Source organism: Saccopteryx bilineata, chromosome 2 (genome assembly GCF_036850765.1).
Source record: "Saccopteryx bilineata isolate mSacBil1 chromosome 2, mSacBil1_pri_phased_curated, whole genome shotgun sequence".
Lineage (NCBI taxonomy): Eukaryota > Metazoa > Chordata > Mammalia > Chiroptera > Emballonuridae > Saccopteryx > Saccopteryx bilineata.
The window spans coordinates 272,514,916-272,530,233 of record NC_089491.1 but is presented as its reverse complement, the minus strand read 5'-3'; the positions used below and the strand labels follow the sequence as shown (position 1 = coordinate 272,530,233).

General features: G+C 52.6%; 1 protein-coding gene across 2 annotated transcripts in view; it reads right to left on the bottom strand.

The window, feature by feature from the left end:
* The window catches only part of HIP1R (huntingtin interacting protein 1 related), a 34,069-nt gene extending 22,325 nt beyond the window's left edge, over positions 1–11,744 (bottom strand). For both annotated transcript variants that reach the window (XR_010729311.1, XM_066260687.1), the window contains exon 1: positions 11,521–11,744. Coding sequence is in view for 1 of the 2 variants with exons in the window: in XM_066260687.1 (XP_066116784.1) it covers positions 11,521–11,613 (93 nt within the window). In the remaining variant the exon portion in view is untranslated. The remainder of the gene's footprint in view (positions 1–11,520) is intronic.
* Positions 11,745–15,318: the final 3,574 nt, after the last annotated feature.

Sequence of the window (15,318 nt, the reverse complement as noted above, 5' to 3'; positions counted from 1 at the left end):
CCTAACGTCAGCACCGTTAAGGCGGGCCTGCCTGTCCGGTCGCTGCTGCGCTCCTGGCCCCTAACAGTGCCTGGCAAACAGAGATTTCCAAATGCATGCACCATCTGCCAGGCCTCCCCCGACCTCCAGTTCTGCCTGCCCCGGCGCTGGCTACAGGAACAGGGTTCCTCCCAGCGGGAACACGGCCCCGTTGTGTGCAGGGGCAGATGTGCGGGTCGGGAAGCTCACAAGGAGGCTCAGTGCTCACACAGAGGGAGTCTGTGGGCACCTCACAGGGCCTCGATTTTCCTACCAGAAGCAGCAGCCAAGCCCCGTCCCAGGGGGGGACATCAAGTCCTGGGGACGCCCGTCCTCTCCCCAGCCCATGCTGTTGGTCTGCCCCTGCATGGGCCGCAGAGACGGGGCGTGCATCGGGGCTCTCGTAAAGCCAGACTCCATGCTGGGTGGTGAAGACACAGCTCAGCGCCTGGGCTGCCAGCTTTGACCAAGGCAGCTCCACCACTGTCACAGAGCATGCAGCAGACATGCATCCCCACATCAGCCCGGGGACGGCTATGGGGAAGCCAAAGGAGAAGAGGGAGCCCAAGACGACTGTAGCTCTCTTGAGCTCTCGTGCCCGGGGAAACAGTTCCTCCCTCTGCCCTGGCGCAGCCACCAGTCCGAGCTGCTGCAGCCCTGACAACAGCACATCAAATCCCACCCAGCTGTAGATGGGACCGACTGCCATGGAGAGAACTGTCTTCCAGGGAGACACAAACTGAGCAGAATTAACTGGTTAGGGCCTCATGTGGGGATGGAAAGCCCTGTGCTGGACAGTAGGGTCCTGGGTGGCAGGGAGAGCAGGTGGCCACTGCCCTGGGGATTGGTCAGCGTCTCCGGGTCCCAGGGAGAAAGGGAGCAACTCCTACTCCATCTCTGCGTGGTGGGGACAGGGGCAATGCGGCTCTCCCACTCTTGAACAGAGGCAGGAAGCAGGACAACAGTTCTGGTGAGCCGGAGGCTTTGGAAGGGAACAAGAGGGTCTGCAAAGGCGGCAGAGGGCAGGCAGAGGCTGCTTCCTAGACCCCAAGGGCAGTTACTGAACAGTTTCCTGGGCATTCAGACCACACCACTCCTCTGTGCTGGAAAAACCCGACAAGTCCACAACCCAGGCCCGGCCAGCCGCCTGGCCTGGAACTCTCCAAGTCTGCACCTCCCTCCGCCCAGTGCCCAATGGTGAGGGTTCTGATTTCCCAGAAGCAGAGGTATGGACAGGCTGGGGCAGCTAGGGGGGCGAGGAGGCTCCAGCATGCTCTGGAGACAGAGTCAGAATGGCCAGCACCCCACAGCTTATAAACGGTGTGTTTCACACCACAGGTCTTGTTAACCTAAGTGACTTTTATCTGGCTCAGCCATGTGCCAGGCATGTTGCTGAGCACTCACAGCTATTGTTTAATCTCCTAAGCAACCCTGGAAGCAGAGGATGAGGACATATGAGGAAATCGAGGCTTAAGGACATTAACCACTTGCCCAAAGTCACAAATGCTCATGCCCTGCCTTGCGCTATTCTAAGCACTTCGCCCATATGGACTGACCTTCGCACAATCCTATCAACTATGATGAGGAAACTGCAGCACAGGCCACCTGTCTCTGGTGACTGTCCTCTCAGCCCCTGCATGGCTTCTCAGAGGGTCAAGGCAGGGGCAGAGGGAGCAGACATCCTTCTCTGGCCCACCACCAGAGCCCAGCCCCCGATGACCTGCCAAGGCTCCCCGAGGACCTGGCCCAACTGCAGTCAGGACTCCTTCAAATCATGGTGATAACAGCATCAGTGATGTCAGGAAGCACCCCACCCCTGTATGCCAGGGCACGGGACCCTGGGCCTCACCTCAGCTCGCTCCAGCCCCTTCCTGGGTGGCTTCTGTCCCACAGCCAGGGCGGGGACATCCTGGGAAGGCCTCTTACAAGGGCCACTTTGGGCCATACTTGCCCCAGCTTCAGGAACAATCTCGTCCTTGTTTGTCTAATAAAAACCCTATCTGGTGCCAGCAGCAGCCCAGGGAGTCAAACCCGAGGAGACAGTCCCAGGACCAGGTGGGACAGAGCTGCAGTGGCATTTGTCCCTGGACAGGCCACGCACAGGGACACACCAGGAAGCATCCCAGTGGTGCTGGCTCAGGAGACAGGAGACCTGGTGGAGCAACTGGAGCCACAGCCAGGAGGCTCGGCCCTGGTGCGGACTCGAGGCGCGGACACTGTCCACTGTCCGGAAAGCCAGAGAATGAAGCAGGAAGCGCCAGGAATTTCAGGAAGAGCCACACACGGTCAGGTGGGCAGCAGTGAGGGACAGTCACTGAGAGGGGACACAAGCATCTCACGGCTCCTCAGATCTTCACGCAGCCATACTGTCCTGGAAACCCACAGTTTCAGCAAGGGGTTAGCGCTGAGGGACTAGAGGTGGCAGCCCTGACCGTTCCTGGTGAGAGCTGACATCCTCTATCTAGCCCAGTGGTCCCCAACCTTTTTTGGGCCACGGACCGGTTTAATGTCAGAAAATATTTTCACAGACCGGCCTTTAGGGTGGGACGGATAAATGCACAAAATAAAATTATGCAACCAGCGTAAAAACTGTGGTATTTTTAAATATAATTGTCGAACTTATGAGACAAGCGTCAAGAGTGAGTCTTGGACAGATGTAACAGAGGGAATCTGGTCATTTTTTAAAATAAAACATCGTTCAGACTTAAATATATTGTAAATAAAATGGAAATAATGTAAGTTATTTATTCTTTCTCTGCAGACCGGTACTAAATGGCCCACAAACTGGTACCGGTCTGCGGCCCGGGGGTTTGGGACCACTGATCTAGCCTGTTGGGTGCCAGTCACCACTGGGGAACATGGATCAAGGGAGTCCCCCTCCCCAGGGGCTCACCTGCCTGCCTTCGCTTTAGAAACAGCCCCTTCCCAGACTACAACTTCCCCCACTCCGGAAGCAGGAATTAAAAAAAAATCCTGCCTGACCTGTGGTGCCGCAGTGGCTAAAGCATCGACCTGGAAATGCTGAGGTAGCCGGTTCAAAACCCTGGGCTTGCCTGGTTAAGGCACATATGGGAGTTGATGCTTCCAGCTCCTCCTTCCTTCTCTCTCTCTGTCTCTCTCTTCTCTCTCTCTCTCTGTCTCTTTCTCTCCCCCTCTCTCTCTCATCTCTAAAAATGAATAAATAAATAAATTTAATTTTAAAAAATCCTTAGGCTTCCAGAATGTAAGCACCCACACAGCTCAGCTCGTCTGAAACGCCAGTGTTCTGGCCACACGTGACTTCCTTCTGTGCCTCCAACAAGGCAAGCCAGGGCCGCCTCCAGGCCGGGCTGTACTTCTCCCAGCCCCCAGCTTGGGCCCCCAGCTCCAGGCTGAAATGACCCTGGGGGGGGTCTGCCCCACCCACTCCCACAGAGACAGGATCCTCCTGCTGACTTTCACCCAGGATGTTTATTATCTGAAACCATCTGCTTACCATTTACTCTCTGTCGCATCTGACCCCTGAACAGACATAGCTGGCTTAAGGAATCCTGCCGGTCTCGGTCCCTGCTGTATCTCCAGTCCTCACACCCTGTCCCTGGCTGCCAATAAATCTTTATTAGATAAATAAAAAAGCCAGCTAAAATGAACAAAAGTTCTTTGCAATGTAAGTGCTGTTTAGTTTCCAGACAGCCAGTGGCTAATAATGTAACCACTAGAGTTAAATACTAAAGGCAACTATGAAACAATTTCTTTTTTTCTTTTTTAAATCAACCTTGCCATGAATCAGACTTTAGCCTTCTTGGTGCTGCCATTATGACTCTTTTAACAGTGGCACTTGGCGGGGACAGAAACATCCTTCACAGAACCAGGCACGGGGACTGGCAGAGAGGTGGGTTATTCTGCTTTAGAGTTTCCAGAGTTGTTTGAAGGACAGAGAGATCTCATTCAAATGCTTCTGCCACCTCAAAGGCCATTGATGAAAGCGAACACAGGATTTCTGTAGCTGAGGAGGCGGCTAGGATGTGGTCACATGCAAAGCAGCCAGGCACACCGGCCCTAAGGTCTGCAGCCCCAGTGACTTCTGCAGCTGGGAAGGCAGTGGAGCGATGCTGGTACCCAGGCTTCAACTACCATTTCTCTTCATTCACAGCCCAACACACAGTCAGTTCCAGACTCTCAATTATGAAACCATGGGGGAAGGGGGGTACCTGCTCTCCTGGAGGAGTGGTATGAGTCAGGAAGGACCCTTCCACTCACAGGACCACCCAGGCCACTGCCACCTCTGCCCTAGTTCTGCAGGTGACACAGGAGGAGGAAGAGGAGGAGGAGGAAAAGGAGGAGGAAAAGGTGGCACCCTGAGTCCCACCTCCAGAATGGACAGGGAGCCAGCCTGGGTGGTTTCATTCCCTGGGCCCTGGTGACATCACTCCACAGACCTGTCTGTCCCACAAGCCAGGGGCCTGAGTCACTCTCTGGCAGGCAAACCTACTGAAGTTTGAGGATTGTGTTTATTTCAGCAAGAGAAAAACAATCCTGCCTCTCCTAAGCTTTTCTACGCAGGTTCAGTGGCCTTTTAGGCCTCACCAAGCAGCAGCATCAAAAAAGGGAGACATGCCCTGGCCGGTTGGCTCAGTGGTAGAGCATCGGCCTGGCGTGCAGGAGTCCCGGGTTCGATTCCCGGCCAAGGCACACAGGAGAAGTGCCCATCTGCTTCTCCACCTCTCCCCCTCTCCTTCCTCTCTGTCTCTCTCTTCCCCTCCCGCAGCCAAGGCTCCACTGGAGCAAAGATGGCCCGGGCGCTGGGGATGGCTCTGTGGCCTCTGCCTCAGGCGCTAGAGTGGCTCTGGTGGTAACAGAGCGACGCCCTGGATGGGCAGAGCATCACCCCTGGTGGGTATGCCAGGTGGATCCTGGTCGGGCGCGTGCGGGAGTCTGTCTGACTGCCTCTCCATTTCTGGCTTTGGGAAAATACAAAAAAAAAAAAAAAAGGGGGGGAGACGCACATGGAATTCACGCACACTGAGCGTGTCCCCTGAGCCATATGCTGTGGGTGCTGGGACACAAAGGGAGCCCACATCTCCCTGCCCAAGGATCTTGGGGTCCAGGGGGTAGTGTTTAGGAGGCCCAGAAGGGAAGCGACGCTCTCGTCCAACCTCACATGTGCCAACTTCCATGGTTCAGCGGCAGGGGATACAGAAAGGGTGTGAGAAAGTCATGAGACCCAGGGGGCATGGAAGACCCAGTGGGAGGAAAGCGGCCCACGGCCTCACAGACAAGGCAATACCCGAGTCCCGCCTGAGATCAAGTGGACAAGGGAGAGGGCCTGGCCGACAGCGCAGCCTGGCTGGCGAAGGCGGCTCCGCTCTGCGGCCGGTGTCTCAGGTTAGCCGGCTGGGTTTCCCTGTCCCCCTGCCAAGCAGGCCTAGACTCAACTCCAGAGTTTCCACTCTGAGCTGCTGGAACTGAGTGCCCGGCTGGGTTTCATTCACAAATGGCCCTGCCTGCCCAGGTGGGGCACTGGCCTGGGGCAAGGTCAGAAGGGCAGTAGTTCTGCCAAGGGAGTCACAGGCTGGCTGCCCCAACTCCCTGGGGCTCCCCCTGGCGTGTCTTCCCAGAGAGCCAAGTCCCTGGATGCGGGCCCTGCTGTTCAGGGGACGGGGACTGGGAGCACCTGCAGGCTCACTCTTTCAGCAAGGGTGGGAGTCTGCCCAGCCCTGGTGCACATCAGCTCCTTCCCCAACAGCCCAGGCCCGCACCAGCCCTGCCAATCCAGGGCACAGGGACAGGACCCAAGGGGGACACTATTTCTACCTCTCATCCTCCAACCTGTCCTGTGCATGACGGAACAGCTAATGCTGACATAGCGTTTTCCTCTGCACCAGGCGCAGGAAGTCTGTCAATCCTCACGGCTGTGATGCAGATGCTACCGTCGGGTCCACTTTGTAGATGGGGAGACTGAGGCACAGTCTTGCTCTTAACTGCTCTGCCACAGCACACGTGTGCCTTCCCCACCTCCTTCACTGAAATGAAAACTCTTGGAAGGGATAAGAAAGATCTTTCTCTTCCTGTAGCACACCTCAAGGCACCAGGAACAAGGCAACAGACACACAGTAAATGGCCCTCATGAGCATATCATGAGACAAATGAGCATCAAAGATGGGAAGAGGGGGCCCTGGCCGGTTGGTTCAGTGGTAGAGCGTCGGCCTGGTGTGTGGGAGTCCCGGGTTCGATTCCCAGCCAGGGCACACAGGAGAAGTGCCCATCTGCTTCTCCACCCCTCCTTCCTCTCTGTCTCTCTCTTTCCCTCCCGCAGCCAAAGCTCCATTGGAGCAAAGTTGGCCCAGGCGCTGAGGATGGCTCTGTGGCCTCTGCCTCAGGTGCTAGAATGGCTCTGGTTGCAACAGAGTGATGCCCCAGATGGGCAGAGCATCACCCCCTGGTGGGCATGCTGGGTGGATCCCGGTCAGGCACATGTGGGAGTCTGTCTGACTGCCTCCCCGTTTCCAACTTCAGAAAAATACAAAAAAAAAAAAAGATGGGAAGGACAAGCAACTCCATCCCCAACCCCACCCCCAACTGGACCTGATGGGGGGGTTAGGGGGTGCCTGGCAGCTTCAGAGTCAGGAAGTCACCAAGAGGGCAGTCCCAAGTGGAAGGGCTCACCACCCCTGACCCACCCCAGCTGGCGGACCTCAGTGGAAGTCAGGGCAGCTGGAGCAGGTCACGTGCAGCTTTGGAGGCAGTGTCCTAGGTGGCTCTGAGTCTGGCTCTTGCTCGCCTTTTCAGGAAGGGGCCTCGGCTGACCTCCATTCTTCAGCCACTCAGTCTGTCCCAGGGGCTGGGTGCCATGCCTGCACCATCGGGACACAGCGGGGAGGAGACAGACCTGCCCCCGCCCCCATGAGAGCGGCAGAACAGAGCTGGGCTGTCTTGGCTGTCCACTACATGGTTTAGATTTCTTCTCAAACTCAGGACCTTTTTGGTAAACATTTAAATGAGGCCCAGAAAGGGGTTAGTGACTTAGACTGTTTCAACACTACAGTGTCTGTAAGGGATCATGAAGACACAAGGGTGGGCGTGTGTAAGCCTACCTGCCCGTCAGAGGAGACTCCATGGAGGGGGTGAGCAATGGGCACGTGTGGGAAAAGTCCAGGCAGAGGCCCAGCATGTGTAAAATGTGGGATTCTGAAAGTACTCCATGCCTGGGGACCGCTATCCAACCAAAAACTCAAGTTCCCAAACACTCATCTGTGTCCTGTGGTCTGCCTTTAATAATGAGATTCTAAAGAATTCCTGGCAGAGAATTCTTTTTTTAAAAAAAGCAAAACAAAATAAAATAAAAAACAATGCCCTGGACTCCAGCCCGGACAGAATCACTCCACATCTCAGGCAGCTGGCGCCCAGGCAGTGACAGTTTTTAAAGCCCCCCAGGTGAATCTCACACAGTGCTGGCCACCCTGGCCACGGGTGGCTACTGCACACCTGAGCATGTGAGCCCAAACAGAGACATGCTGAGGGTCAGATGCACACAGATTTTGAGGACTTAGGAAGAGAAAAAAAGGTAAAAGATTACACTCATAACTTTTATAGTTGAAATGGTTACATTTGGAGACACTGGGCCAAAGAAAAGATACAGTTAAAAGGACTTGCACATGTTTCTATTTATTTCTTAATGTGGCTACTAGGAAATGGGAAGTCCCACCTGGGTTTGTACTCTGTTTCTATTGGACAGAATGGAGAAGTCCTGAGTGTCCTGCTCATCCTCACCAACCTGGAGAGGCAGAGCGTGAACTCTGCTCCAGGCTGCTCCAGGCGGTCCCTCTCTCCCCTCTCTCCCCTACCTCCCCACCCTCCCACCTGGGCTGCTCACTGTGCCACATGAGCCTTGGCACACTCTCTTTAGGCCCCGTTCTTGGACTGACCGGATGGGAAGCTTTTGGGCTTTACGTCCATATTCCACAGGGGAAACTGAGGCTCAGAGCAGCAAATGGACACACAGCTAAGGAAAGAGCAAGGCTGCCGAGTCCTCATCCGCCACAGACTTCAAAGGTGGACCTCCTTGCCACTAAAGGTCTGAAATAGTTGTGAAACTTTAAAGCTTTTTCAGGGGGCGGGGAAGGAAAGGAGGAAGGCGGCAGGCGGACAGTCCGTAGTGCACTCTGCTACCTCTTCTGTGTTCTGTTTGAGTTAGTCACCTATCGCTGCTATAACAAATCACCACAAACCCAGCTGCTTAAAGCAACATGTATCATCTTACAGTTTTGGAGATCAGCAGTCCAGAATGGGTCTCAGGGATCTAAGGTCAAGGCACCAGCAGGGGTGCAACTCTTTCTAAAGGTTCTGCAGGAGAATCCACTTCCTGCCTTTTCCTGCATCCAGGGGATGCCAAGTTCCTCTGCTGCGGCCCCTTCCTCCATCTTCGAGACCAGCCTTCAAACCACTCTGCTGGCCTGATCCACATTGAAAGGCTCCGCAATTACTCTGAGCTCACCTGGCTGACTCAGGCTATTATCTCCATTTTCAGGTCAGCTGATGAGCATTTTGTTAGCAAGAACTAACGTAATGCCTTCAGAGGTTCCAGGAAGTACGATGTGCGCATCTCTGAGGGGCCCAACTGACCACCCCCTATCTCTCTATACCTTAAAACAGCCCTACAAGGTGCCTGACCAGGCGGTGGCGCAGTGGATAGAGCGTCGGACTGGGATGCGGAAGTACCCAGGTTCGAGACTCCGAGGTCCCGCGTGGGCTCATCTGGCTTGAGCAAAGAGCTCGCCAGCTTGGACCCAAGGTCGTTGGCTCCAGCAAGGGGTTACTCGGTCTGCTGAAGGCCCACGGTCAAGGCACATGTGAGAAAGCAATCAATGAACAACTAAGAAGTCGCAACGCACAACGAGAAACTGATGATTGATGCTTCTCATCTCTCTCTGTTCCTGTCTGTCTGTCCCTGTCTATCTCTGCCTCTGTAAAAAAAAAAAAAAAAAAAAAGAGAAAAAAAAAAAAAACCTTAAAACAGCCCTACAAGGTGATGGAGTTATCCCCAATTTTACACACAAAGAAACAGGGTCAGAGTTAAGCAACCGGCCCAGGGACACAGACAAGCCCCAGGTCTACCTGCCCACAAGAATTTTCTGTGCTACCACACCATCTTGTCCATGGTTCAGGCAGGTGTGGCTGTGGTATTCTGTATTCAGAATACAACAACAACAACAAAACCCTGTACTATTTTCTCACATTGATTTTGAAAAGAGATTTTATCACCAAAGCAACTGAAGTCATGGGGAAGAACAGACCAACTTTCTGGACTCTCCCCCTAGGATTACACACACACACACACACACACACACACATCACCACACACACACACACAGCAACCACAAGTGCCAGGCACCTTCCCTGAACACTCCAGACTGCAACAGGAAGTAACCTTTGTACAACAGGGAGTGTGGCCGGTCAAGAAAGCTAATATGTTAGCATTTTTCCTGTTCCTGACCCAGGAGCCCACGAGGACAGGTGAGGCTGGTGGAGTGTAAGGATGTAAATTCTAAGGAAGCCAGAGTGCTCCTCACAGGGCTCTGCATCCACTGTGAAGACACAGGCAGTGTATTCCAAAGGGAAGGGGCACCTGTGAATCGGACGTGCTATTTTGTGCCTACAGGAGACATATCAGCAGCAACCTCATCTCTCCGGGTCCCTTCTGCCAATGGGGCCTGGCTGGCAGCTCACTAGATATTTCTGGGAACGAGCTAATTAAATATTAACCATGCACAAAACCTTATTCCTATATCCCTCAGTCAGCCACTCTGAAAACAAGCAAACCCAGACACTGGACCCAAACTCTATCTTTCCAGAAAAAATAATAATAAGGCCTGGGAATGGGTAAATGCTATTTTCACCCATTAGAAAGTTACTCATTGTAATAACACCCTCCGCCCCTGAGAAAAACCCAACAAGCAAAAACAAACAAAACACCTCCCTTACCAAACCATCAAAATGTATAGACCGATACCAGAGATTCCTTCTCTTAGACAACAGTAAAGAAGGTCACCGTTGACTTAAAATAACTCCAGAGTTAGATCAATGAACTTGGCCCTTTTAAAGGCCATCTCTACGGAGAGATTAGACCTCTTTAGACCGCCTCAAAAGCAAGGGGGGTAAAAAAAATTTAGCGAATGAATAAAGCTTCTGACAGCACCCAGATTTTCACTGCCAATTAAATTTCTCCCCATCCTTCCCCAAGTTCCTGACAAATTCGACTCTGTATTAATGACTTTAAATGCCACCTTTGTTTTTATGATGGGCTATCTGGGTTGAAAAAAAAAAAAAGCACCAGAGGCCAGAGGATGATGATCACAAGGATAAATTAATTTGTGGCCAGGTTAGTTCAAGCACTTGGCTTTCCACGAAGCTTTGAAGTCCCAAGGTTTCATTACCGTTTTCAATGTTAATCACAAGCACAAAGGTTGAAGGTTCCCCTTGAGTTTTTATTTCAAAAGCAACCGCAAGACACTGACTGCTCACTGCAGGGAGAGGTGGGAAGGAACCTGCTAATGGCAGCCACGAATGTCACCATCCAGCTTCAGACAGGGGTGGGAGGGGTTCTTTCAGCTTCCTTTATTTCGAAAGTAAGGTGGTTGTCCCCCCCAACCCCACCCCACCCCCGGCGATTTCAGCCTTGGCTGACTTCTTTCAGCAAATAAACAAGTGTGCTCATCCCTCCCCCAGGCCTAAGAACACCTCAGTGTTTGTAAAAATGAAAAATAATTTTAGAAAAAAGGAACAGAAAAAAAAAACAAGCGGCACCGCCACGCCGGCACCGCGCGTTCTGTACAGGAACACATGTGCCAATCCACACACCCGCGCCATTGTTTCATGATTAAAATAACCTTCCCGGGATGTGGATGCGGGCGCGTGGGAAGCGCAGGAAGGGGGCCACGGAAGTTTCCGTCTGCCAGGCGCCGGTGTTTATTTAATAAGGGGGTGTGAGCCTAGTTCTGTGTGGGCCAGCGCTCGGGCAAACAAGTCTGGCTGCATACGTGAAACTTTTCGCCCAGCAGGTAATAAGATATTGCACGGCCCTAGGAAGCAGCTCGGAGGCCAAGGAAACAAGGGGGTTTCCTTCAAGGAAATGCATTGCTCCCCCGACGTAGGGGCATTTCTTTCCCCCCCCTAAGGCGTGGAGCAAAAGGGCCGGGGCTAGTCCGCAGGAGCCGGGGAGGGGCACGGCCACGGCCGGGAAAGCCCGGTGGGCCCCGCGCGCACCTTGACCCCGCCCGGGCCCCGCCGCCTCCCGGCCTCCGGTCCCCGCGGCCCCCCGCGCCCGCCGCACTTCGGCCCCGGAGCGCCGGCCGCGCGCTTCCGGTTCACCTGCGCGCGGGGCGGCTCCGGCAGCACAGGCCGGGGAGCGAGGCGGCGAGGAGCGTCCCCGGCGCCCCGGATGCGGTCGCAGGCCGGGACCTAGGAGACGCGCGTGAGGGGACAGGGGAGAGGGCGCCGCCCGCCCGCCACGGCCCCGCCGCTCGCCTGGGTCTTGTCGAACTGCTCGCGCTCGGCCTCCAGGCTGTGGCCCGGCCTGCGGCTCAGCACCCGCGCCGGCACGTTCTTGATGCTGTTCATCCTTCCGGCACTTGCTACCCAGCCTGGCTCCGCGCAAATGAGCGCGACCGGACCGGCCGCCCGAGCCTAGGCACAACGAGACCGCGGCGCCCCGCCCGCCGCCGCCGCCGCCGCCGGCGGCTCCGGCCCCGCCCACGAGCTCGCCCCGCCCACGCCCCAGGCCACGCCCCCCGCCCGGCGGGCTCTGGCCGAGGTCCCCAGCCCTTCCACGCTCCCTCCATCGCTCCCTGAGCCGTCCCTCCGCCCTCCTTCCTCCTCCCCGTGGGAACTCACGCCAATTCCCTTCTCCCCCCCCCCCCCCCACACACACACCATCGCGGACTCACTGAGTCCCGTCTACACCAGCCCCGGATCTGGTTCAATGGAGAAAACTTGGCCTCAATGAATCCGACCAATGGAAGCACAACTAGACAATCCTTCCCCCCGCCCCGCCCCCGTTTCACTCGCATATTAATTTGTGTCACAATGCGGGACAATTAAGCAGCCCCTTCTTTGTGCATCTTTAACGTGACGGCAGCAGTTACCCACGCGGGGCTGGGGGGCGTGTTTTTGGAGACTGTGGGTTCCATGTGAGGTCTCCTTGCTGGGACCGAGGAACAGGTTGGGGACCCAAGAGGCAAGATGGATCCGCAAGACCCAGCCGCTGAGACATCAACGTGCATCGAAGAGATGTCACGGGACGTTGCCAGGAACTTGTAAAAAAACATTGTTCGTATTGGTTTTGCTTTTTAAGTTATCTGTTACAAGGCTGAGGTTAAAAAGAAAGAAATCACAGTTTTTCCTAGTGTGTGCTCTCAAATGGTTTTTTTGTTTGCTCTCCTCAACTTTCCTATCCGAATATAGGTGTGAGATTATCCAATAGGGCTACTCAGGACTGCCCTTGAAGAGGAAAAGGGGGTCTCCATAACCTTGACTGTTGCCTCTCCGCACCCTTTCTGGAACCTGGATGACCCTCACTACCCAGAGCGGAGGCTGGGTACCTGAAAATTGTATTTGACAAGGCTCTCCTCATTCCACTAGAGAAAAACCAAGTTTATCTCATCCCAATCACTGGAAGGTTCCTTTACCAGAATAACAATAATACGACAATAGCTAATAGTTATTGAATGCTTAGTATTTGCTAAGGCCCTGGGCTAAACCCTTTACACATATTACCTTGTTTTTAATCCACAGCACCCCAGTCAATAGCTGCGGTGAAATCCAGACCCTCATCCAGGGGCTGCTGGCTCCACACTAGCTGTTGCTCAGACTCCTGTTCCACATCAAACAAAAGCAGTTCTCCAATGAACTTCACACTTGACACAGCATTTCTCTTAAACCGAGCAACAACCCTCTGGGTCTAGAACATCTGCCATAGTGGCTAACATTAGCAACCAACTACCACACTTTTTTAATAATACAGAGTTTATTACTACCAGACTGCTTGTGACTGGTTTAAAACCTTACTGGGGGCAGGGGGAGTGTATTACGGTGTTAAACATTGTGTTGAGTATTTGTTGGGATCCCAGGGCACTTCGCTAAAGCATCTCTAATGAATTCTAATTTGTCTGCTTGTAGGTCAGATTTTCAGCTACTGCAGGGCCATGACCACTGTCTTACTCGTTTTATACCCTCGGTGCCTGGCACATAGCAATGTTCAAAATGCATGTGAAATGAAGAAAAGAGAGTAAATAACGCCCCGTAACTTGCTACACTCCGACATTTGGCTCGGTTTTATGGAAGAGCGTTCCTGTGAACACAAGCTCCTCACTCTTGGTTTGTCCAAGTTCATCTCCCAAAACATCTTCAGGGAGTGCTGGCCCTGCAGCTGAGGAGGCTGGGATTCTCCCTATCATCAGAATCAGGCTGCCATTCTGGTGTATCTCCAGGGTATTACAAAGGCAAAATATTTGGAATATGAACTAGACCTTGTTTCCAGGAAAATCCAAGAAGATAAACAGTGGAGTTGACATCATTGCTTGTTAAAATGTCAGTGCTAGCATGGTAACCCCCACACTACCTCACTGATGCGCGAGACCCCAGCCTCTCCATCCTGCTTCACTTGTGCCGTCCTGGTCCACCTGGCCCCAAAATGTCACACTCCTTCCACCTCTGGGCCTTTGAACAGACTGTCTGGAATGCTCTTCCTCTTGTTTGCCTACTCATCTTCCATCTCTTAGTTCAGATGGCACCTCCTCAGGGAAGCGTTCTCAGAACCCTCCACCCTTGCCCTCTGCCCTGGTTACTTGCTGTCGCAGTGCTCAACTTGATTTCATATCGCTTAACCAGTTTTTCACCTCTCTGTGATTATCTGATGAAGGTCTGTCTCCCCCACTAGACTGTAGGTAAGCATCAAGTCTGCTTTGCTCACTGTTGTGTCTCCTCCAGTGGCCAGCAAAGCAGGACCTGCTGTGTGCTCAAGTGATTCCTCTTTTTGTTGGCTCTCCTAAATGTGCATTTGGCTGAGGACCCAGACATCATCCTTACAAGGACTGATTAATGTCTCTTCATTTGATAAACTCTCTGAGGCCATCCTGGTTTTTAACCTCCCCTGTCAGCTGTGGTCCAGATTAATATGTCTGGTTTCTCAATCTGGTCTTATCACTCTGTTCTCCATCCCTTATGAAGTCATTGCAAAAAGAGTGTTCTGTGTAAGGCCTAGCACGATGACCCTTCCTGAAATGGGATGCTAACAAAATCATTCTGAAATGGCTCGAGAGAAACTAAGGTGCACTGCATCGAAACCACCACGCAGCTACAGGTATCTCAACAGAGGGAAGAAAAACTTCAGGTCAGGACCACAGAGGAAAACTCCAGAACCAAGTAGCCACAGTAGACAAGGTTTCACACCCTCAGTCATATTCCTGAAGTGAACCAACCTCACACCAATGAGCCTCACAATTCCATGCATTCTATTAGCACTCTTTAGGCATAAACTGTTTTTAGTGTTTATGTATTAATTCAGAGTTTTTCTTTTGGGGTATTTCTATTTGTTGAAAAGACTTGTTCACACAAATTCTAAGAATACCCTCTTACCAGTCTCTTCTGCTGGCTGAGATAATTTCTGGCAGGCAAATTATACTACAGCCCTGGCCGGGCAGCCCAGTTGGTTAGAGCAGTGGTCAGCAAACCCATTAGTCAACAGAGCCAAAAATCAATAATACAACAATTGAAATTTCTTTTGAGAGCCAAATTTTTTTAACTTAAACTATATAGGTAGGTACATTGTTATTAACGTAATTAGGACCGACACCCCCGCGTGTACCTGCAAGCCCGCACGTGGTATTTTGTGGAAGAGCCACACTCAAGGGGGCCAAAGAGCCGCATGTGGTTCACAGTGGTTTGCCAACCACTGGGTTAGAGCATCGTCCTGATACGCCAAGGGTGCAGGTTCAATCCTTGGTCAGGGCATATACGAGAATCAACCAATAAATTCATAAATAAGTAGAACAACAAATCAATGTCTCTCTCTCTCTCTTCCTCTCTCTACAATCAATAAAATAAAAATTGAAAGATTTTAAAAAATGTATAGTACAATAGAGTTGCCTCCTCTTAAGATAAAGGATATAAATTATACAAAATATAAATGCTAAGATAGTTTTATTCTGGAACTATTTCAAATACTGAGGCTGCTTCTCTTTAACAGAAATGACTCACGATTTTAAATAACTTCAGTCACAAAAAGAAAAAAAAAGTGTATCTTTGCTTTCTCTCTCCTAAGCTGTA